This window comes from Castor canadensis, chromosome 1, assembly GCF_047511655.1.
Source record: "Castor canadensis chromosome 1, mCasCan1.hap1v2, whole genome shotgun sequence".
Classification (NCBI taxonomy): Eukaryota; Metazoa; Chordata; class Mammalia; order Rodentia; family Castoridae; genus Castor; species Castor canadensis.
Genome location: NC_133386.1, coordinates 74,532,830 through 74,556,306, shown reverse-complemented (window position 1 = coordinate 74,556,306; position 23,477 = coordinate 74,532,830). Strand labels below are relative to the sequence as shown.

The following is a 23,477-nucleotide window of genomic DNA, read 5'->3' as shown; positions in this document are numbered from 1 at the left end:
ACAAAAAGGACTAGAGGTGTGGCTCAAGCGGTAGAGTACCTGCTTTGCAAGTGTGAAGCCTTGAGTTCAAACCCCAGTCCCACCAAAAACATTAATCTTAGTAGCAATAAAATATTTTTTAGTTTCTTGTTGTCTAGATAATGACTTTCCCAACATTTCCAATGAGAGAGAGAGAGAGAACACAAGAATGCACACATGCACCAGGTGTGGTGGTGGTGCACACTTGTAATTCCAACACTTGGAGGCTGAGGGAGTTCAAGACCACTTGGGTTACATAGTAAGTTATAGGCCAGCCTGGAATACATAGCAAGATCCTGTCTCAAAAAAATCTCTTTTCTCCCCCAAAGTCTTAACTAACACCTTGTATAAAATAGAAAAGGTAACCCCTGCAGCACATCTGGGCAAATACTAGTCGAGAATAAACAGCAATTCTAGCAAAGATTTTAGAGTTCAAGCATAGTTCTCTTGTGATACTTTCTTCTGAAACAGGTGTTTTCCCTCTCATGTTTCTTCTTATTGCTGTGCTCTTCCAGAGACATGAATGTTCTTGTCCTAGAAACAATAACGCCATAAAGCTAAAGCTGTTACTCAAGAATTTCATGCCTTTAATTATTTTTTTTCTTTTCGGCACTGGGGTTTGAACTCAGGGCCTCACTCTTGCAAGACAGGCACTCTTAACACTTGAGCCACTCTGCCAGCCATACCTTTAATTTTTAGATGAGATTGGGCACATTCAGGGTGGTATGACTGTGACCTTGTTTCTTTTGTTTGTTTGTTTGTTTGTTTGTTTTTGGAGGAATTGGGGTTTGAACTCAGGACTTTGCACTTGCAAAGCAGGTGCCCTACTGCTTGAGCCACACCTCCAACCCACCTTTAATTTTTAAAGACTTTTAATTGTACTATTTTTATCTTACACAAGGCACATTGAATAAGCTCACTTTTGTTACCTAAGACTTTAAATATATTGCATCTGGAAGTATGGTGCTGGTGTGTATATAGTATGAATATAGAAAGTGTACTTTATCGTAGGAACAGTAAATATTAGATAATAGTGAAATGTATATATTAACAGGTCCACAAAAATATTCCCTACTCACATTCAACTCTTATCTGAAAATTCACTGAGAAGGCCCTAGCCCTTGATGGCCTTTATCACACTGAAGAAAAGAGTTTACTAAGATTGGGAGGATTGTAGTTCCAGGCCAGTCCAAACAAAAGTTTGCAAGACCCCATCTCAACAGAAAAAAAATCTGCATCTGGTAGTATGTGCCTGTTTTCCTCGCTATGGTGGGAAGCTCAAAATAGGAGTTTTGCAGTCCAGACTGACCTGGGCAAAAAGCAAGACCCCATCCTGAAAATAACAAGAGCAAATGGGCTGGAGTCATGGCTCAAGCAGGAGAGCACCTGCCTAGCAAGCCCCAAGCCCTGAGTTCATACCCCAATACTACTATTTAAAAAAAAAAAAAAAAAAGTCAACTTGCATAGAACAAATGTAGTACTTGTTAACTGTAGATCTGAGTAGCAATCCAGCAAACCTTATTTCATGTGCCTTTGTTGTTTTCTTTAAAATAATTGTCCACATTTTAAAATCAAAAGTTATCTTCTTAAATTGAGGCTTTTTTCCTTTCCTTGGAAAATCAGAAGATCTGGCATAGCTACTAAGACTGAAGGGACTTCCTGCTCCAGCCCCTGTTGGTCAGCACTTCAAAATGTTTGTAACTCCATTAAAGTTTATCTTCTCTTAGTTGTCTTTACTCAGTCTTCTTCTTACCTGCTGGTAAATGCAGCATTATATATATATAACATTAATGTATTAATTAGTTAATGTAATAATATGTTATATGTTATATATTATGTATATAATATATATAACTAGTATATATAAGAATCGATCTAAAATCATAATTTTTTTGTAGTTTTCCATTGTTGGGGAGAAAAAGTAATGTTTTTCTTGTTCATCACTAGTTCGTGGCTCAGGAGCCTATAACAAAATACAGATTAACAAAAGTATACACATTTATTTAACATATAAAAGTTTTATGTGGCTTGAGAGCCTCCAGAAATGATAGGATGGAGAACAGGGGAAACTGTATTTTTATGCTTTGGTTTGCTGAACAGTGGACAGTAAGAGAGAGGCCTGAGCGGACAAAGGGAGTAGGATCTACTGGTAATAAATTAGAGGAACTTTGTAAGACCCATCTGTTCAGATTCTTTTCTTAGTTCCCTGTGTTCAGAGATAAAGCCATTCCTTTCCTCTTTAAATATGGAGGGCACCTTAGAAATCGGGGTCTTCCAAGCTACTTTAGAGTAAGGTCAGAGCACTTTTTTCTATCCCTGCATTAGTCAGGATTCTTTAGAGAAACAGAACCAATAGAGTGAGTATGTATTTATATAGGAGGGAATTTATTAGACTAGCTCACATGATTACAGAGGCTGAAAAGCTCCAAGATGGCCATCTGCAATCTTCAGGGCCAGAGATGTTAGTGTCAGCTCAGTCCAACAAGCTGGAAGTCTCAGAGCAAGAATGACCAATGATGTTCCCAGTGTGCAGTCGAAGGTCCAAGACCAGCACTTCCTCTGCGGGGCCACTGGCACAAGTACGAGTGCAAAGATGAAGAAGCTGGAGTCTAATGGGCAAGTGCAGCAGAAGAAATGTCAGGGAGGAGAGTGAGAGACTCTCTCCAGGCCCTGTGATTCGGATGAAGCCTTCTACATTCAGGGTGGGTTTTTCTCAGTTCCCTGACTCATAGCCCAGTCTTCTTGAAACATCCTCACAAAAATACCCAGGACATGCTTTTCAGAAAGTGGAGCACACCTGTAATCCTAACTTGAGCCTCATAGGTGTGCCCAGCCTGGTCAATATAGTAAGACTTCATCCCATCTCTTAAAAAAAAAAATATGTATGTATGTATATGGCTGTCTGGTGACCAGATTCACTAACCATGGTTGTACTACAGTGTACCTGTTTTCCTCACGTCTGTGTTTTTGTTTTCTCCTTTTGTGTTTCCTTCTTTAATCAGCCTCATTTTACTACATCTCTTTCTCTCAATCTGTGATAACTATATTAGGCATTTCAAATTCTACACGAGGCTCTTCTAAATGCTAAACCAATGCAATGACTTATTCCTCATCCCTTTTCTCAAACTGTGCGTGTTCTTTATGTTTTTTGTTGTTTCTTTATCAGTACTCAGGTTTGAACTCATGACCTCGTGCTTGCTGGGCAGGTGCTCTACCACTTAAACCATACTCCCAGCCCTTTTTGCCTTTAGGTTATTTTTTAGATATGGTCTGGCTATCATCCTCACGCCCTTGCCTCTTGGTAACTGGGATGACAGAGCATGCCAACCACAGGGGGCTTATTAAGATGGGGTCTTGCTAACTTTTTGCCCAGGCTGGGCTGCAAACTCCCAATCTCTGCCTCCCCAGTGGCTGGGATTGCAAGTGTGAGCCACCATGCTCTGCCTTTGCTTTTCATGTTTTTATCATAGTTTCTCTGTGTTACGATTCTGTTACCCCCCCAAAATGGAACTCCTTAAAATAGGGAATATGCCTTATTTTACTGAATTACAAGTAAGTGAATCTTGTTGAGTAGTTGTCTCCTCTTCTTGAATAGATGTTATTTACTGGGAACTGTTAAGTTTATTTGTGGGATTTGTGCATATGTGGGTTGGGGGGGTGCATTAACTCATTTCAATCCTTACTGACCTCTAAAATAGGTAGTTACTATCCTTGTTTATATATGATACCACTGAGGCACAGAGAATTAAAATAACTTGCCCAAGTCAGGTAACTGTGATTTCAGTTTAAAAAATAAAACCCAAACCAAGTAAAACAACTCTTTTTTTTCCTTTTTATGGGGGATGTACAGGTATTGATTTTTGCAATTTTTTTAAGGTACTAGGAGAGTTTACAATAGTAAACTTTAAAAGTCCTTGAATCTAAACTTCAGCAGACACTTAATGTAAATAAGCATGTTACCATTGTAGTGAGTATGAATAATAGCCTTATTTAAGAATGTGTTAGGGCTAGGTGTGTGGTTCAAAACTGAGTGCTTGCCTAGCATGCTTCCGGCCCTGCTCAGTAAAAAATTTGGAAAAAGAAAAATAAACTTGCCCATATTGTGCAAAGACACTAACTAAACTCTACAGGGAAAAGTAGGGTTATTATCTGCAACAGTGGACTTTTAAGTTTTTAACTGTGTGCCCTGCCAGCAGACATTTGAATATGAAATCTTAATGTAATTTTGCCTAATTATATATCTCATATATATATATACATATATAAATGCATATACATATGTGCTATAGCGATGTATATAGTTAATCCAGGTGTGTTTATTAAATAATAAAGGTATAGGTTTAGGCTTTAGACAAACCTACTGGAAGTTTTTTTCAACTAGAGTTCATTGTATACTGTCTGTCTGGAAATCATTGTAGTGCTGAGACACATTATCAAATAACTGCAGGGTTTACTTGCTCATTTCCACCTGTTTAGGGTTTTTCTGTCTTTTCCGGGAATATAACATGTATTTCCAGCTTATTATTTATGTCAGGCTTTGCTCTCTATGAAGATACCTGAGTTTTGATGTGCCAGTTATCATATTCCCTCTCAGATCTCAGTAAACTTTTCATTACTTGATCTGCAGTGTTGGAGCCTGACCTCAGTTGAGGTTGCTGGAGGGACAACACCCAAGGAAGGGTTTCTGTTACTTTTTGGTTTTGTTCCTACTGCATGACTACTAGTGGCTTGCATGTAGGAATGTCCAGTGGTTCTGTGCTCCTCATGGGCAGATCCTTGGCGAGCTCACAGTCCCAGCTCCATACTCACCACAGTTCCTTGAAATATCGCTGCACACCCCAGACGTCATGCTTTCATGCAAAACAGTCAACTGATAACAACCACCAACCAGCCTGTTAGGACCAAGCAACTGAGCAGGGAGAACTTTGCTGTCCAGTGACCTCAATCATGACTTTTCCAACAAAGTTGGAGCAGTAGCTTTGGGAATTGCCCATCCTCTTAAGTGTGTTCCTTCCTTGCATACCCTCTTTCAGCCTAGAACGTTCTTTAGAGTTTTCCTTTTCATATTTATAGTTACTCCTCTGTTGTATTTAATAGGGTTTTTTTAGGGGGAGCACTGGGGTTTGAACTCAACAGCTTCATGCTTGCTAGGCAGATGGTCTTATCACTTGAGCCACTCAGGATCTTCCAAACTAATTGCTCAGGGCTGGCTTTGAACCAATCCTCCTGACCTTTGCCTCCTGGGTAGCTAGGATTACAGGTGTGTGCCACTGGCACCCAGCTAATTATAGTTCTTTATGTAAAACATTCCCAGATCAATTATTGTATAGTTGTTTTTTATTAGATCCTGTCTGATAGAAGCAGCAGGCTAAAATGAGTTAAATTACTTGATATCTTTATGTATGAAAACTATGACCTACCATTGCTCCCCCTACTCTGCCTCATATACATGACACATTTGAGTTTTTTACTAGTCTTTCAAAACTAGCTTTGGTATTAAAAGGAATAAAGTAACTGGTTGTAGTGGTTCACACCTTCAATCCCAGCTACTTGGGAGGTAGAGATTGGGAAGCTCTTGATTGAGAGCCAGCCCAGGCCAAAAGTTAATGAGACCCTCATCTCAACAAGCAGACCTATTAACAGCTACAAGGTGGGGTGGGAGCATAGATGGGAAGATCGTGACTCTGGCAAAGATATGAGATCCTCTCTGAAAAATTAGTGCAGAAAAAGTACTATAGGCAGGACTCAAGTGGTGGAATGCTTTCCTAGCAAGTACAAGGCCCTGAGTTCAGACCTCAATACTGCAGTCATTCAGTCAATAAATGCCTTGGTGGTAAAAGCAGTTATGCACACTAGTAGGATTGCAATTATATAGGAATGCTCCTTAAAAGTCATTAATCTTAAAAATATGTTAATGAAAGAATGGAATAATTATGTGTTTTCATAGTTAAATATTTATTATCTTAATTTAAACAATCAGGAAACATCAAACAAGGACTTTTCTATTAAGTTAGCAGTTTGTTTGGTAGCTCAAAAAATTTCCACTTGGTTATTTCCTTTTGAATAAGCTGGCAAATGACAGTAATGTGAATTACCTTTTAAAATTTTCCCAAGTAGGAGGTAGGGTTCAAAGCAAAGCACACCTACACTACTGAGAATGTGGGGCTGGTGAGGCAGAGAAGCACAATAGAAGAGCTATTTGCAGCTAAATGTTAGTGCTAACTTGTTAAGTGATTTATTTGTAGACTTCAAAATGTGATTGTGCCCATTTTTATATTTTGAGTTTCCTTGTGGATGTTTAAAATCTATAACATTGCTAATTCTAAGACTTTAAGATGCCTGTCATGTCTTCCATGACATTTACCACATAGTTACTAATACTATCCTCGTTGCCAGGAATTTTTCTTGATTTAGATTCTTGACTTATACTTCTGGCTTTTGTGTACCTTAATTTATGCTTTTTCTGTGAAGTTATGGGATATGTTTAAAATAGGTAATGAAAATATGTTTCTGGAAGTTGAAAGAGGAAGTAATAAAAGTAAATTAATCGAATTATTGTGTAGCAAAATTTGTTAGATTTGCTATATTCAATAGCTTTTTTCTCTTTTTTTATGTTCCTTATATTCAATAGTCTTTACACTATTACAGAAGCAATGAATTGGCACATTGTGTTAATTTTTTTTAAATCATTTTGAACCATAGGACACCAGAATCTTTTAGACGTTTCCTGTCTCTTATCCTTCCCTCCCTCCCTCTTTCCCTCCCCTCCCCTTTCCTTCCCTTCCCTTCCCCTGTGCTAGGGTTTAAACTCAGGGTACCCCTTGAGCCACTCCACCAGCCCCTTTTTGCAAAGGTCCCTCTGTCTCCCACCCCCCCATAGGCTCTTGCAAACTGTTGTTTTTGAGCTGCAATCCTCCTGATCTCTGCCTCCTGAGTAGCTAGGATTACAGATGTGAGCCACTGGTGCCTGGCTGGGCTTGTTTTTGAGATAGGGTCTCAGCTGTCCTCACACCTTGATTCTCCTCTCTCTGCCTCCCCACCCAGTCTTGTTTTTGTATTTTGAGACAGGTTCTTGCTATGTAGCCCAAGCTGGCCTTGAACTTGCAATCCTCCTGCTTCAGCCTACCCAGTGCTAGGATCACAGGCATGAGCCACCATATCTGGCAAGTCTAATCATCTTAAAGTAAAATAGACTGATTTGCAACAGTAAAAGTAACAAGGAGTAGCATATCGCTCTTAAGCATGTTTTTTTCTTGCACGCTGTCCCCTGCTTTAAAAACAAAAAATGTAGCTTGAAATTCAAGCACATGTATTGAAATTCAAGCACATTGTATCTTACTAAGAAGTTACTGCTTACAAAAGTAAATGTTCCCTTCAATTTACACAATATGGCGGTTTAATTAACATTGTATTTTGGGGGGTATACAATTTGTATTTTTCTAGAATTTCAAACATACTTGTCTAAGTTATTAATGGAGATGAACCTCCCAGGGTAATTATATCTTTTTTTTTTTTTAATTTGCAGTGTATACTTTAATGTTACTTTGTATGATTGGAACAGGATGTTAAATAAGAAAGATTGGTTTCCTACCATTTTCCTAAATGTTAGCCCAGCTCACTGTCAGGTTTAAAAATAATTGTTTTTTTTGGGACAAACAAAACACATATAGCCAATGTTCTCATATTTTGTGATTTTTGTATCTTTACTCAAACTCCTTAGTCTATCAGTATAGTTTAAGGTAATGTGTGGATGTGTCAAGTAGATAAGATACTAAGTAGATAATGAAAATGGGAAATGTAAAAGGATGATTTAGGGTAGATGGATCTCTGAGTAGCCAGATCTCCAAAGAAGCAAGTCCAACTCTGGCTGCTGAGTCCAGCTATTTTTTATACTTGTTCCTCTATATCTAACCTCAATTGTTTCTCTCTTGAGTGCTTGAACTAAAAAATTTTCCTCTTAAATTATTAACAAGGGTCCATGGAATAAGTGAATAAAGATTGAAGCCTTGGGTATGTATTGGTTTTTGAAATTCAGGATTCCAATTGTACGTCATCACTCTCAGTCTCTTCTAGTTATGAAGTAAACTTATAAATTACTTCTTTCCCTTTGAGTAAGTAGCATTGTGTTTAATTTCTAATCTTAATACAAACTATAATCCAAACTTTTAGGAAAAATTACTGCGATCAATATTATAAAATGTCAGTTCTCTCTGACTTAAATATATATGAAGTATTGTTAATTGTGGATCCATGTCAGTTAATGATAAATGTTAGTGAACTTGTTCTATCATCTTGTTCAGCAACTCACTGGATCTCAGAAATCTCAGATTTCTAAGTCATAGTCACTTAGTGCTTGAAAATATACACATCCACAGCTAGATCTTAAACTGAAAGGTTGTTGGATGAACCTGTTCTGTGGTCAAATATTTGATATTTATGGATGTCTTAATGTAGTTTGATATTCTTGGATTAAAAGCTCTTCAGTATTTAGCTGTTTTGTCTGTACTGACTGTTGTAACATTCAGTGCCTACAAGTCCCAGGCATGTAAAGTAAGTTAATGACTTACGTAGGAAAAGCACATCTCAGAATCAGAGCTTCCACCCTAATTCACTGGAATGCTGGCCAGTGGTGTCCAGTCTTCTGATTTTGCAAGAACTTGAAATCCAGATTTCTTATGTATAATATCTCAATTTTGAAATATTGGCAACTAATCCAAACTGTCTGGAATGGGGTAAAAACAGGTGGTATGAGCTGTTTGTGTGTGGGGGGGTAGTTTATTCCTAGATATTTTGAATATTCTGCAGTTCGCCCGAAATGGCATGAAAAAACAACTCCACTTCCAGAATGAATTTTGATTCTTTATAATTCCACCATTTGTTTGCCTCCCTTCTTCATTTGCATGCCTTCAAATTTTAGTTTACTGAATGCATCTGGAAAGAGGGTTGTACAAATGGCCAACATAGTGAGGGAAGGGAAACAACTTGGGCTGTTTGACACCATTTTGTTTGTTTGTTTTTGTTTTCCTGAAAAAAGGTTTCTAAGGTACCCAACTGGCAGTTGTATAGGAAGTCTCTTATTGTCTTCCTGGACTTGTATTTCTGCTACTAGCTTTGTGCTGTAACCTTCCCTGAGGTCACACAGAATTTTTTAAAATTTTGTATAAACATTGTATATATATATCCATGGGTGATTTTCTGAGTATTTCAGTGGAAGGACAAAGAGGAGAGTAAATCAGACAACACTAGCTTTACAACCATACTCTGCAAGTTAGTTGATTAAAAAATTTTTTTAAATACTCATGTTAAAATTAGTTTTTAGAATGTCAGTTTATTCTGGTTTTCACATTGTATTTCTTTTTTCTGTTGTGCTGGGTGGGGGCACGTTGTGATACTTACAGAAATTATTACAGTATATCGAATATCATACTTGAATTCACCCCCTCCACCATTCTCCTTTTCTCCCCCCCTCACATTATAATGTTTAAGTTTAGATTAATAACATGAGCATCCAAATTAATCTTGATTATTTTAGAAAGTTTAGCTCACTGTTGCCTTTCTAGCAAAAATAGCAAAATATTAACTTTGAAAGTAAGCATAATAGTGAAAATTTTTTTAAAAAAATACATCTTGGGAATAGGGATGTAGCTCAGTGGCAGAGTACTTGCCTGTAATGTGCAAGGCCCTAGATTCAATCCCTAGCACCATAAAAACAAACAAGAAAAACAACAAAACTGGGGGGAGGGAGGGATAAAGGAAAATGATGGGGCGAATTCAGCTATGATTTACTTTGAGAACTTTTGTAAATGTCACAATGTACCCCCCCAACACAACAAAAATAAAAAACAAAACAAAACAAAAAATTATTTATTGCAATGTTGTGAATCAGCTCTTGGCCTCACGCACCAAGCTCTTATTACTGAGTTATACACCAGCCCGTATCTTTTTATTTCACTTCTTTAATTAAAAAATTTTAAGCAGATACATAATAATTGTGTACACTTATGGGATACTATGATGTTTTGATACATGTCTATAGATATTGTATAGTATTCAAATCAGAGTAAACATATCTGTCCTCAAACATCATTTATTTATAGTGAACAGATTCAGAAACTTTAACCTTTTGAACTACATGGCCCATTGTCTATAGTCACCCTACTGCATACTAGCACACAGAACTTATTACCCCAGCTAACTATAACTCAGGACCAATGCTGAGCAGAAGTTTTTAATTCTATTATTTCTGAGATTTTGGCTAAGATCAAGCATAAAAGTTTTTATAATTCTAATGTAACTGCAGATAACATTGTTTTTCTCTATAGCTGTGTGTTTTATGCCACACTTAAGAAATCCTTCATTGCCCCAAGTTGTTGAAATACTATTCTGTGTTTTATTTTTGAAGTTTTTAAAGTACTGCCTTTTTACATTTAGACATTTAATCATATAAGATATAATTTTGTTGTATGCTAGGAATAGTTGTGATTTTTTTCTTTTTCCTGTATTGCCTGTTTTGTAACAAGGGATTAGAGGCTGCTTTGCAGATGCCCTGTGGGTAACTAAAAGAAAAGTAAAAGTTTAATATCACTACCTTATTTTCTATCTGTATCCTTTGCTGTGAGTCTTCTCTTCTATAGTTGGCTTGGATTCCAGGAACAGGTCTGATAGATAAATACCTTGTGGCAAGAGTCCAGGCTACCCATCAGTCAGTGGTGACTTTTTTAATCTGCTACCCTCGGATAATGATCAAGTGGACCACAGTTTGATCAAGGCTGTTGCTGCATGCATCCCCCCACCCTCTCCCTTCCCTGTATAATCTGGGAGCTCATGTCAGTACCCCTGAAGTCAGGGCTAGGGACATCATTCCCCGCCCCCACCCCCCACCCCCTCACCCCTCAGGTCTCTGGCTTGGAACTCCCATAACGGTTTCAGCTATATTTATTAGCTAGTCTGGGTTGTCTTCATTAATTTCTTAATAGTGCATCTGTTATGTTCTAAATTCACGTGTATCACAGTGTCTTAATTCCTATAGTTTTAGATTAAATCTTGTTATCTGATTAGGGCAAGTACTCTCAACAGTTTTTTTCAAAATTGGTTTGGCCTCCTGTGTTAATTTTAGAATCAGCTTGTCAATTTCTACAAAAAATCCTATGGGGAGTTTCACTGAGGTTGCTTTGACTTTTTAGATTAAGCTTGGATCATATTGTCATCTTTAAATTTTATCTTCCAGCATCCATAAATGTGATTATTTCCACTTGTTCAGTCATCTTTTTTCTTCTTTTTTTATTACCATACTATTGTTGGGGGTACATTGTGACATTTACAGACGTTCTTAGAATATATTGTAGTTGAATTTACCCCCCATCACCTCCCGCCTCCCCAATTCCTGGAACAGTTTGTGTAAGAAATGAAAGAGGTGCAGAATGAATAGACAGGGATAACAGCTTGAATGCCAGCAATCTGGTTTATTATGGAGGAGAAGCTCTGCAGAGGGCTATCCCAGCAAGAGAGCTGGAGCCCATAGCCACTTACAGACTGGGGGTATTTATGAGGTGGTTGGAGAAGTCCCAGAAAGGTCACTAGTTGAGATAATCCTCAATGGCCCTCTGGCCCTCTAAGATAATGACTTAGGGTAGTTTCATTCCTTCTAGGCTAGGTGAGGAGTTTATAGTAAATGGCTAAAGGTGGATGTCTGGTTTTCTTTAGGGATGTGTGGAGAGTTTTCAGTATGGAGGAGGGGTTCAAGTTCTAATGTGGCTTCTTTTTGTTCACCCTAACAGTTTCAACAGGTCACATTTTTCCATTTTCACACAAGTACATAATATTTCTACCACATTCACCGTCCTACACCCTTTCTTTATATCCTCCCTCCTCCCACTGGTCCCAATCCCAACAGGACCTGTTGTACCTTCCTATTTTCCATTTGTGAAGAAAAGACATTTTTACTAGCACAAAAACAGACATGAAGACCAGTGGAACAGAATAGAAGATGCAGATATAAATCCACACAGCTATGCCCACCTGATTTTTGACAAAGATATCCAAAACATCCAGTGGAGAAAAGACAGCCTCTTCAACAAATTTTGCTAGGAAAACTTGATATCTGCATGCAGAAAACAAAAACTAGACCCTTGACTTTTACCCTATATAAGTATCAATTCAAAGTGGATTAAGGACCTTAATATAAGACCTGAAACTTTGAAGTTAGTGCAGGAAAGAGCAGGGAACATACTGGAACATAAAGGCATAGGCAGTGACTTCCTAAATATAAATCAAATGACTCAGCAACTAAGAGAAAGAACTGACAAATGGGACTACATGAAACTAAAAGGTTTCTACACAACAAACGAGATGGTCACCAGATTGCAGAGGCCATCCACAGAAGGGAAGAAAATCTTCACCAGCTATACATCTGACAAGGGATTGATAACCAGAATATATAGGAAGCTCAAAAAACTAAACTCCCCCTAAAAATCAATGACCCAGTGAAGAAATGAACTGAACAGCACTTTCTCAAAGGAAGAAATTCATATGGCTAAAAAACACATGAAGAAATGCTCAGCATCTCTAGCCAATAAGAAAATGCAGATCAAAACCACATTAAGATTCTGCCTCACTCCTTTTAGAATGGTATCATCAAGAACACAAGCAACAGATGTTGATAAGGATGTGGGGGAAAAAGGAATCCTCACAGACTGTTGGTGGGAATATAAGCTAGTACAACCACTATGGAAAACAGTATGGAGGTTCCTTAAAAAACTAAAAATAGAACTGCCATATGATCCAGCAATACCACTCCTTGGGATATACCCAAAGGAATGTAAGTCAGGTTTCAGTTAAAGGCACCTGCACAACCATGTTTACTGCAGCACTGCTCACAATAGCTAAGTTATGGAAACAGCCAAGATGCCCCACTACTGATGAATGGATTAAGAAATGGTGGTATTTATATATAGTGCAGTCTTCTTTTATATCATTCAATAGAGTTTCACAATTTTTTCTAAAAAGATCTTAGAAATATTTTGTTAAGTTTATTCTTACGTACTTTTATTTTGGTGTTACTGGGTTATGAACTCAGAGTGTCATGCTTGCTAGGCAGCATAGCTGCTCTACCACCTGAGCTATCGGCCCTTTTTGTGTTGTTTATTTTTGAGATAGGGTCTCACTTTATGCCCATGCTGGCCTGAACCATGATCCTCCTATTTGTGTTCATCATGTAGCTGAGATGACATGCATGCACCACTGTACCAGCCATTTGTTGAAATGGGGTCTTACGAACTTTCTGGCTAGGCTGGCCTGGAATGGCAATCCTCCTGATCTCTACCTCCCAAGTAACAAGGATTACAGAGTTGAGCCACCTTTCCTAACAATTAACACTTTGTTAGCTGGGAAGTGTATCTCAGTAGTAGAGTGTTTTGTCTAGTGTGCTCAAGCTTTGGGTTGGAGGAAGGTGGGGGAGGTGATAAGGGAAAATCAATTATACTCTCTAATCCCTTACATTTGAGTAGAATTACAGTCGGTATTGCTTACTGATCTAATATCCAGCTTCTGTCATGAATTCTTTTGGGCTTTTAATGTATGTATTGCCTGCAGTAATGACAGAGAAAGAACCTTATTGACTAGCAGTTTAATACCTATTAAGTGGTTGCAAAATACCTAAGTACTGCTGTGAATATGATAGTTAACTTTGAAAAGCATCTGAAATTTGCAGGACTGGGGACTTGGGTCAAGTGGTAGAGTACTTGCCTAGCAAGTACAAGGTCCTAAGTTCAAACCACCAAAAAAACCCAAAATACTGAAATTTGCCTGTGGAAGTGGATATCAGAAAGAAAGTATGTCAGAAGAGATGCAGTTTGTAAGTTACTGTGAGATGGGGGAAGAATTCTCTGAAACTGGACAGAAAGTTACCACATGTGGATAAGTATAAGTAATAACAGCCGTGTTGAACTGAGATATCTAGTACATGTTTTAAGTTGCATGCATGTGTGCATTTTGTGTATTCTTGCACAGCTCAATTCAGCTGGATGCAGTTTTCAGTTTTTACCTAATACTTCTCACCAAAAAAAAGTGCACATAAGCAGGAAGTATTCATGTTTCATATAGTATTGAAACAGCTTTTGAATTTTTTAAACTAGAGTAGAAATGACAGTACAAACATTTGCTTCTATAGATTTCTCTGTTAAGGTTGCTTTAGCTGCAGCCCACTTTGGTAGGTTGTGTTCTGCTATAGTTTGGGTCTAAGTGTTCTCTGATTTCTATTAGAATCTTTGAAGTTTGTGCTTTTTGTAGTGGTATTCTTTTTGGTAATAGTATCTAACTTTATTGCATTGTATGCAAGCAATGTGGAATAAATGATGTTTGCTCTTTGTGTTTGGATTTTGTTTTGTTTTGGTTTTTTGTGGTAATGGGGTTTGAACTCAGGGCCTCACACTTGCTAGGCAGGCACTCTACCACATGAGCTCTATCATATGCATTGGTTATTTTTGAGATAGGGAATTGTGAACTGTTTGCCTGGGCTGATCTTGAGCTGCAATCCTCCTGATCTCTGCCTTCTGAGTAGCTAGGATTACAGGCATGAGCAACTGGCACCCAGCTTGTTTGTTATTTCTTATGACTGTGGCCTGGTTTATGATCAGTTTGTGTAAATGTTTTATTTGCATTTGTTCAGAATGCGTGAGTGCAGGTTTCTGTAGACTGAAATTATCTTTATTCTTTAACTTAACTTTCTTTGTATGTAGCATTAACTTAATTCAAATGTTCCCTCTGTTGTATAAATTTCCTCTCAACTTATTCAAGCACACGTTAGGTAGTCTGTCAATTTCAGCTGGAAGAAATTTCTCTTAAAACTCTCTGACATGTTGTGATTATTCTCCAGACCCATTACAGAGCTGCTTTTCTGACATCTTCTCACCTCTCTCAGGTTAGCTTCCCTTTTTCCTGGATGTCATTGCCACTCCATTCCATCTCATTTTGGTGAGATTTCGCCTTCCATTGAAACCTGATTGGGGGAAATATGTCTACATGGTGAAATTTTCGAGAACTTGGGCACATCTGAGAGTGACTTTTCTATCTTAGTACTTAGAATTATTGGGTAGAAGTAATTTCCCTCAGTTTTTAATGCAGTGCTATATTATCCTTTTGCTCCAGTATTGCTATTGAGGAGGCTGCCACCCCCTCCCTGTCAAAGTTTGATAATTTCTTCTTGAGCTCTGAAATTTTAAGAAAAAGTACCTTGGTGTGTAGGTCTACTTTCAGTTATTGGATATTTTCATTTTCAAAATTCATGTCCTTACATTCTAGGAAATTGACTTTAATTAATATTTTTATAGTATTTGTCTTATTCTGATCTCCTGTCATTGATTATGGGAGCTCTAGCATGAATCTCCACATCTTATCTTTTCTCTCCTATCAGTTTTACTTTGCTTTCTGGGAAAATATCTTTAGTTTTCCAACTCTTTTAATTAAGATTTACATTTCTGTTACTATATTGTAAATTTGCATTAGTCCTTTTTTTCTCTACACATTTCTTTATGACATGGTATTTTTTTGCTCATAGATAAAATGTGTTCTCTTACTTCTTTAAGGATATTAATGATAGTTTCTGAAAATTTTGTCTTTTCCCTGCATCATCTCTGCTTACTTCATGTTGCTTGTGCTCTGCTCCTACCCCTGTTTATTTGGAAATCTTTCACATATTAGAACTTTTCCTCAAATGTCTAGTGGTCCATGGTGTCCACATTTAAAGGTATATACCACTTGGAGTAGGTTGATAACTCTAAGCTTATGTGTTTGTAATCTTTACCATAAAAAGGCTCTAGCTGTTCTTGTTCCCTAGGCACAGCCCTCGGGTCTTTTCTGTTAGAGCTTCCAGAAAAGGACTCAGCCAAGGACTGAAAGTTCTGAAATGCATTGGAAAAAAAGACTTGAGAAGGGAGATGTCTATATAATTGATATGTAAAGTTGTCTTACTGCCTGGGAAGCAAGAGATACCTCCTTCAACTTCTCTGCTTAGGATGGAGAGCAGTAGTGCTAGCTTAGGTCTCCTAGATGTGAAGAATGAGCAAATCAGGGAGACTTAACTGCCTAAATAGACTTTTCAAGCACTCTTCTCCTTTTTAATGCCACCTTCACCCTCATTTCCAGAGGCCCCTAGTGCTCCTAATTCCCAAGTCCTTTGATTCTGTAGAGTTACCATCTCCCTGCCTTCCTTTTTTTTTTATTTTTTTAAAGCTACTTTAAGTCATTTTTCTTGAAGTGCCAGTCTCAACACAAGTATTCCAGGTTTGGGAGGTTCTCTGGGGAGGTTGGTTTCTCATAGGGTTTTCTTTTTGTGTGTGTGTGGGGCACTTCTGGGGGTTTTAACCAGGGCATTCCACATGCTAAGCAGATGCTCTACCACTGAGTTACCCCCTTAACCCCTGCTTCCAATTTTGAAAAAGTTATTTTTATTTACTCCAATCTGATTTTCCCATTTCTTATGGATTTATGAAAATTATTGTAGTTTTAATGAGATTTGGGGAATGCAAGGTACAAATTGTATGTATGCATTACATCATTCTTACATAAGAAATAAATGCTATGATAACACAAATTATGGAATCAAACTACTAGGACTTGAATCCCTTCTCTGCCACTTACCAGCTCTGGTTTTTTGTACCTCAGATTGTTCAGTTGAAATATACATACAATGTCAGCATATTAATTATAATTTACTTAATTGCTAATATGCAATACACGTAAACCTCTCAGGACAGTGTCTAGTACATGGTAACTTTTCAGTAAATGTTTTTAAACTATAGAACACAAATTTGCATGTCATCCTTGCACAGTTGGAGACATGCTAGTCTTCTCTGTATTGTAGTATATGTACTGCCAAAGCAAGCACGTATGCAGCCAATAATTGTTTATTATCCAGATTAAGCATCCTTAGTTGTATCAGTCATTCCTCATAAATGAAGTTTTAAATTTTCTAACCATACAGTATACTCATTAATGGAAGCAATCTGATGCCTGGTAGAAAAAAAATTTTTTTTAATTTTTTTATTTTTGCGGCACTGGGGCTTGAACTCAGGGTGTACACACCAGCGCCTAGCTAGAAAGACCTATTAAGTTTGTTTACTCTTTTCTCTCCTCTGTACCATCCCTCACATCCCTTTTCCAAACCAGACTACAATGACTTTCATCTTTCTTTGTGTATGTGAATATATATGTATACACACATATGTGCGTGTGTATATATACATACGTAGTTACGGAAACACATTCATTTATTCTTTGAAGGGGTGTGGGAATAAAACATTAATGGGAAAGGGGGGGGTGCTTTGGTTCCTTCTCCTTTCTTAATAGAATCTTGATTTTATTCTCACATTTTTCTTTCCTTAACATGGCTTTGCACAGTAGAGAAGCAAACCCTGGACCCTGCACCATATCTTAAGCCTCGGAGAATGGGTTCTGATTGTCTTAAATGTTAGCTGTGGGATTGCATTATGGCTAAGTAATATTTGTTTGTCTGTTGGGATTGAACCAGGGCCTTACACATGCTAAGTATGCACTGTGGCACCAAGGTACACCACCTGTCCATGCAGTGATTTTTGGCATAGATGTTTGATGTACTTCTGACCAGTGTGACCTGAAGGGGAATCATCTTTTTTTTTCTTTTTTTTGGTAGAAAAATTTTATTGTAAAATAAGAAATCAATATATAAAAGGGGAGAAGGGGGGGGTGACAAGTGCAGATGTGCCTTGCAGAATACAAAAGAAATTGGCCGTGAGCATGTGGAAAGTAAAATGGGTCTTGGTAAATGTGGACTCTAAATGAGTCCATCTTGGAATCCTCCAGGGTGTGATTTCCTTATTGCCAAGGTTCACCAAGAGGCTGGACAGGATTTGGCTGGGTCAGTGGAGACTTGGCAACTTCTTCCTCTCAACCAGTTGCCCAGTCTTGGAAACTATCAACCTATCCCCCAACAGTGGCAGGGAACCATTACCCCCAAGGGGGTCAAGTCCCAGCCGGTATGTGGTAGCTTCATATCATTCAAGGTCAGACATATGTGATTTAATTAACTCCCACAGCAAACCCTGTGAGGTGGTAGGTACAATACCAGCATTTCATAGATGTGGGTATTGAAGGTAGGTGAAGTCCTGGTTAGTTCTCTTCAAGAACAGCTTACAACTCAGCACATGCAAGAACTTGTTCCTCTCTCCTGACACTCCTCACAGTCAAAACCTCAAAAGCTAAGCTGGTGAATCCTAGCTCCCACCACCATCCCCAAAATACCAGTGCAAGTCAACTTCTTGTGTGGAACCTCAGGCCATTGCAAATGGCAGAGTTCTTGGTTCTGGGTATTTCTGAGGCACAGCAGAGGATTAAATAAAGAAGGAGGATGGGGCGAATGGGGAGGCTGTGGCTGGCAAACAGGAAGCAAAGGATGTCAGTCTGAATCAGGCCCCTCCCTCTTGAATATTAGTTTTTAATGATGGGCGGTAGACTGGCCCTTCTTGGACTTCTTGGTAGCTGGAGTGAGCTCTGCTCTCCCCTGGCTCCTTTTCAGTTTGGCTATCCTTGAGTTCCAAGGCCTCATTCAGCATTCAGAACAGCTCAAAATGCTCACACCCACAGATCTTAGGGATGAAATATTCACCATCCAGTGGCTTATGAAGGGCAGTCTTCTGACCAGAGTTGAGCTTGAGGTTTCTGGGAAAGGTTTCCTTGTTCCTAAAAGATTTGTATGAAGAGGTGGTTTTGTCTTGTGTTCTGATTATTGCTAAATCTGAATAAGGAAAATATGTTACCCTCAAGACCTGGGGTATAAGTGGTAGGGTCAGGGGCACCATGTAATGGCAGCAGGGTGAAGAGATAGGTGGGTTCCTTAAAGGTATTACTGAGTTACTAAAGTGACCAGTCCTACAACCTGCCCTTTTAGTTTCTTATGTGAGAACCTTTTGTTCTTTATGCTGTTTTGAGTTAAATTTTTCAAAGTAAGCTACCCAGTAAAGAAGTCAAGTTTAATTCCATTGTGGCTGGCAAACTGGATAAATAGTATTTACCTCATATTGAAATATTATGGGTGAAAGCCTCTTAGTAGTTATAAAGTAACTACTAATTTATAGTTATGTTACATTATTTTAAAATGGTATTTGCTTGTAGCCAGCAGAATACTGCAAAGAGAATGAAGATGTCTGTAGTTTCTGTTTACCTATTGTAATAATATTATGCAAGTCACCTGACCCTTTGATGACTACTCTGTAAAATCAGATTAGATGATCTTTAAAGTCTTTCATGACTTTGCAAAATGAGTCTGATTTTCTTTGGATTCCTGCCTGAAAATTCTGTGTAGGTTAAGAACATAGATGCAAATAAGTAACTTTTTTAATTAAAGAAATCATAATTTATAAAGCAAGTATATTATGGATGCTTTCAATTGCACAGTGGTTCTGCTTCATCTTAGTACTTAAGAGCAAGGGGAAACTCTTACTTACTGTGAATGTCAACTCTTGTAACTTTATACAGATTATAGGTATTTGCTTTTTTAACTCAATTTAGTGTAGCTTGTTCTGTATCAGTATGAGTATGTCATCAGTTTTCTTTTTCACACCATCTCATAATCTGTCACCTCCTTTTCCTCTGTCATGACCCTATGTCTGTTATTCTTAGCCGACAAGTAGGCACTTAAATGTTTTCCTTGTCACCAGTATATTTTTCTTATATCCTCTTTCTTCATTTATAAAATCTGGTAAAAGAAGATCATTTTTAAGGTGCTTTCTGGTTCTTAGGTACCATGACATATCACTTATTGTTCAGATTTGGTTTTGGCAGGGAGTGCTGGGGATTGAACCCAGGGCCTCATTAGTATATGCTGTACAACTGAGCTGTACCCCTGTTCCCTCAGTTCTTTTTTTTTAAATTAAATTTTTTTATTTAAAATTTTATTTTTGAGGTAAGGTCTTACTGTTACCCAAACAGGTTTCAAACCCCTGGGTTAAGAAATCCTCAGTCTTTAGCCTTCTGAGTAGCTGGGACTGCAGGCTTATGCCACTGTACCCATCCAATTCACTTTTTTTTTAATCCTGCTGAGAAGTTTGTTTATTCTGAATACCAAATATGTAGTGTCATTTCCACTAACACTTTTCTCTTAACTGCCCAATATCAAACCATTCATAAAATGAATGAATTCATTGCATTCTGACACTAGTATCTGGAATTAGTGTGAGACTTCAGGGTTAAGGAATCACTTTCACAAGGTTACCCTTTACCCAGCTGAAAGTACTAGGGCCCCTGCAGCTTCCCTAAACTTGTGTCACATTTGGCTACAAAGTTGGGAGTTCCCCCAACCAACTCTTCAGGTTTGATAATTTGTTAGAATGATTCACAAAATTCAGGAGAATACTTTGTATATATTTACCATTGCAGTTTATCATAAAGGATACAAATGAAGAACCAGAAAGCTCTGTCCCTGTGGAGTTGGGGTATGCCACCCTCTTGGCACTTGAGCGTTTGCTAGTTCAGAAGCTATTTGAACCCTGTTGTTTAGAGGTTTTTATGGAGTTTTCATTACATAGGTGTGCTTGATTAAATCACAGATTATTGGAGGTTGATCTCAATCTCTGGTTCCTTTCCCTTCCTCAGAGACTTGGGTAGGGAAGTAGTAGGGCTGAAAATCTCAACCTAATCATGGCTTGGTGACATACTCCATCCTGAAGCTATCTAGTTGCTCTACAGCCAAAAGTCATCTCACTAGCATATAAGAAAGACATTCACTCACCACTCAAGAGTTTTCAAGGGTTTTAATTCTGTGCCAAGAACTGAATATAAAAGCCAAGTATTTTTTCTTACACTACACCTTCTTGTTATGGTACAAGCTTGAAAGACTGATGGGAATTCAACATCCCTTTTAACAGAATGCTTGCTTTACATCATTGAGTTTCATATTTTCTTATTCAGTCTTCTTTGATTCATGTTGGCTCAACCAGGCACTAATTGCAGTTCATAATTGTGCTAATCAATCACCATGCAAGAGAATGTTTTCATCATATAACAATTTCAGATCCATGAAAAATTAAAGTTTTTCTTTATTTCAGGAATATTTAGAGAAAAAGTAAGAATTCTGAAAACGTTGTCCTACCTGGAATGATATATAAAATAGTGAGGCAAATCTGAGGGCGGAATAATTTTGGGAATAGGGTAGGCAGCCTTAACACTTTTCCGCATTGACCAGCTACAGTGCCATTCATTTCTAATTAATTTTAACTGACCTGTACCTCCTTAGGGAGTGCTTTTTGTACAGAAGCACTTATTCCCTTCCCCAGCATCTCTATCCTTAATCTTATCCTTAATTTTCATTAAAAGTTCAGGAAGGGCTTTACCTTTGAATCTCCGGATATTTCAAACTTAGATGGAGCTAGGAAAACTTATCCATGATTCTTTTTATTCCCGTAGTCTGTTCTGTACCACAAAGGTTTTGAATACAGTGAGACTGGGATGAGGTCAAAGTATGGAACATAAAGCAGTTGTTTTCAGGACTTGTTTGGGAAAGATTTGGGTATTTTTTCATGGATATTTTGTTGGAGTTTGTTGTGGACCTACTTGAATATCCCTTGCACTGCCTCCTCCACATCCTACACTGTGGCTGTAGCTTTTTGGTGTTTTTTCTAATTGTCTTGGCGGTCAGTATTTCCCCACACTTCTTGGGGTAGAAGAGGAGGAAAAGGTTGAAGTTAAGAGAGGGTCATGGTCTATGAATATATGACTACTATAAAGACTTCTAGATAGTTTTTAGTCACTCGTGATTTTAATAGTTACAGAGTGTTAACATGTACATTTCTGTATACCTGCCATTGCCAGTCTCCTTCATCTCTTCCTTCAAAAGGATAAGCAGTATTTTTCTTTTTCTTTTTTTTTTTTTTTTTCAGTAATTCTCAAATAATGTACTTAATGGAAGGGTCATGAAAGTTTTTTTGGTGGTACCAGGGTTTGACCTCAGGGCCTCATGCTTAGTAGGCAAGTAGGTACTCTACCACTTGAAGCAAAAAATTACCTGACCTTCATTTTTTAATATCTTTAATATTGGTTTTTATATGTTGAAGTTCTTTAGGTTTTTAAATGATAAAAGCTTGTCAAAAGCAATTTGTTATGTCCTGTTTTCTTTTTTTTTTTTTTTTTTTTTTTGGCAGTACTAGGGTTTACACTCAGGGCCTCATGCTTGCTAGGCAGGTGCTCTATCTACCACTTGAGCCACTCCATCCGCTGCACTGTTATTTTTTTATGGACTGAAGTAGTACTGAAATAGTTTTTAACAATAACCTGTAATTCATATGTTATTAAAATTTCTGCTCTGTATGTAAAATATATGAATCTTTTAAATTCTTTCCTGCATGCCTGGTCAGTTACTGCTGTCAGGTATCCTCTTTTTAAAATAACTTTTTAAGTCTTAGTTATTACTAGGGGGAAAGTAGCATTTTTGACTGTAGAGGAAAGAAGAAAACACTTGAACTATTTAAAACCAGGCTTGATGAAATTACACTACTGCTGAATGAATTAACACTAATCTTTTACATAGAGCTGCTATGCAAAAGTATGTCTTTATTTCTTTTAACATTTCAATTAGAATAAACTAAATTTTGTTTTTGTAAATAAAAATGTTTTCGAATTTCTCAGTGAAGAAATAAAAACACAGCTGATTAGCCAATGTATATTTTGATTTGCATTTTCAATACTTTTTGTTATTCCTTCCCAAACAGACCCTCCTTGAATATGCAGAGAAATGGAAAACTTCAGAAGATCCTTTACCTTTATTGGAGGTATACACAGTGGCTATCCAAAGTTATGTTAAAGCTCGACCTTATCTTACCTCTGAGTGTGAAAATGTAGCATTGGTTCTGGAACGCTTGGCATTGTGAGTAGACCTTTGAAAAGTAAATAAAAAACCATATGTAGCTTTTCTCTTAAGCATTTTATCAGTACTTATGGTAATTTAACTTAAAATAGATTTGTTATAGGGAGACTACTGATGATATTAGAATTACTGGTTTTAATTTACTTGGAATTTTAATAACTATTTGTATCCTTACCAACTTTTTGTCTTTTAGAAGCTGTGTTGAACTTTTACTGTGTCTACCTGTTGAGTTATCAGATAAACAGTGGGAACAATTTCAGACACTGGTACAGGTGAGAATATTTACCTGTTAGATTTAATATCAGTGTATCTTACGTCATTTTTCCTTATTCTTAAAATTTTTTGGCTAAACTTTAAAACATCTGAGTAATGACATACAATTTCTGCTCTGATTAACAATAGTATTTTGTATATTGTAGATAAATGTTTGCTAAATGAACATGCACATTTAGATAGACTGGATGAATATTTCACAGTTCATTAAAATCAAATAATTAGGACTTTGACAGAGCAGTAAGGGAAGACAAAAGAAAATGCCCTCATTTGAATATAGAAACCATTTAATTGTTTA

The 23,477-nt window shown here is 37.5% G+C and overlaps 1 protein-coding gene across 1 annotated transcript in view; it reads left to right on the top strand.

The window, feature by feature from the left end:
* Znf292 (zinc finger protein 292) overlaps window positions 1–23,477 on the top strand; it is a 77,940-nt gene that overhangs the window by 14,265 nt on the left and 40,198 nt on the right. The window contains exons 2-3 of the mRNA XM_020178542.2: window positions 22,752–22,906; window positions 23,100–23,178. Coding sequence (XP_020034131.1) covers window positions 22,752–22,906; window positions 23,100–23,178 — 234 coding nt within the window. The remainder of the gene's footprint in view (window positions 1–22,751; window positions 22,907–23,099; window positions 23,179–23,477) is intronic.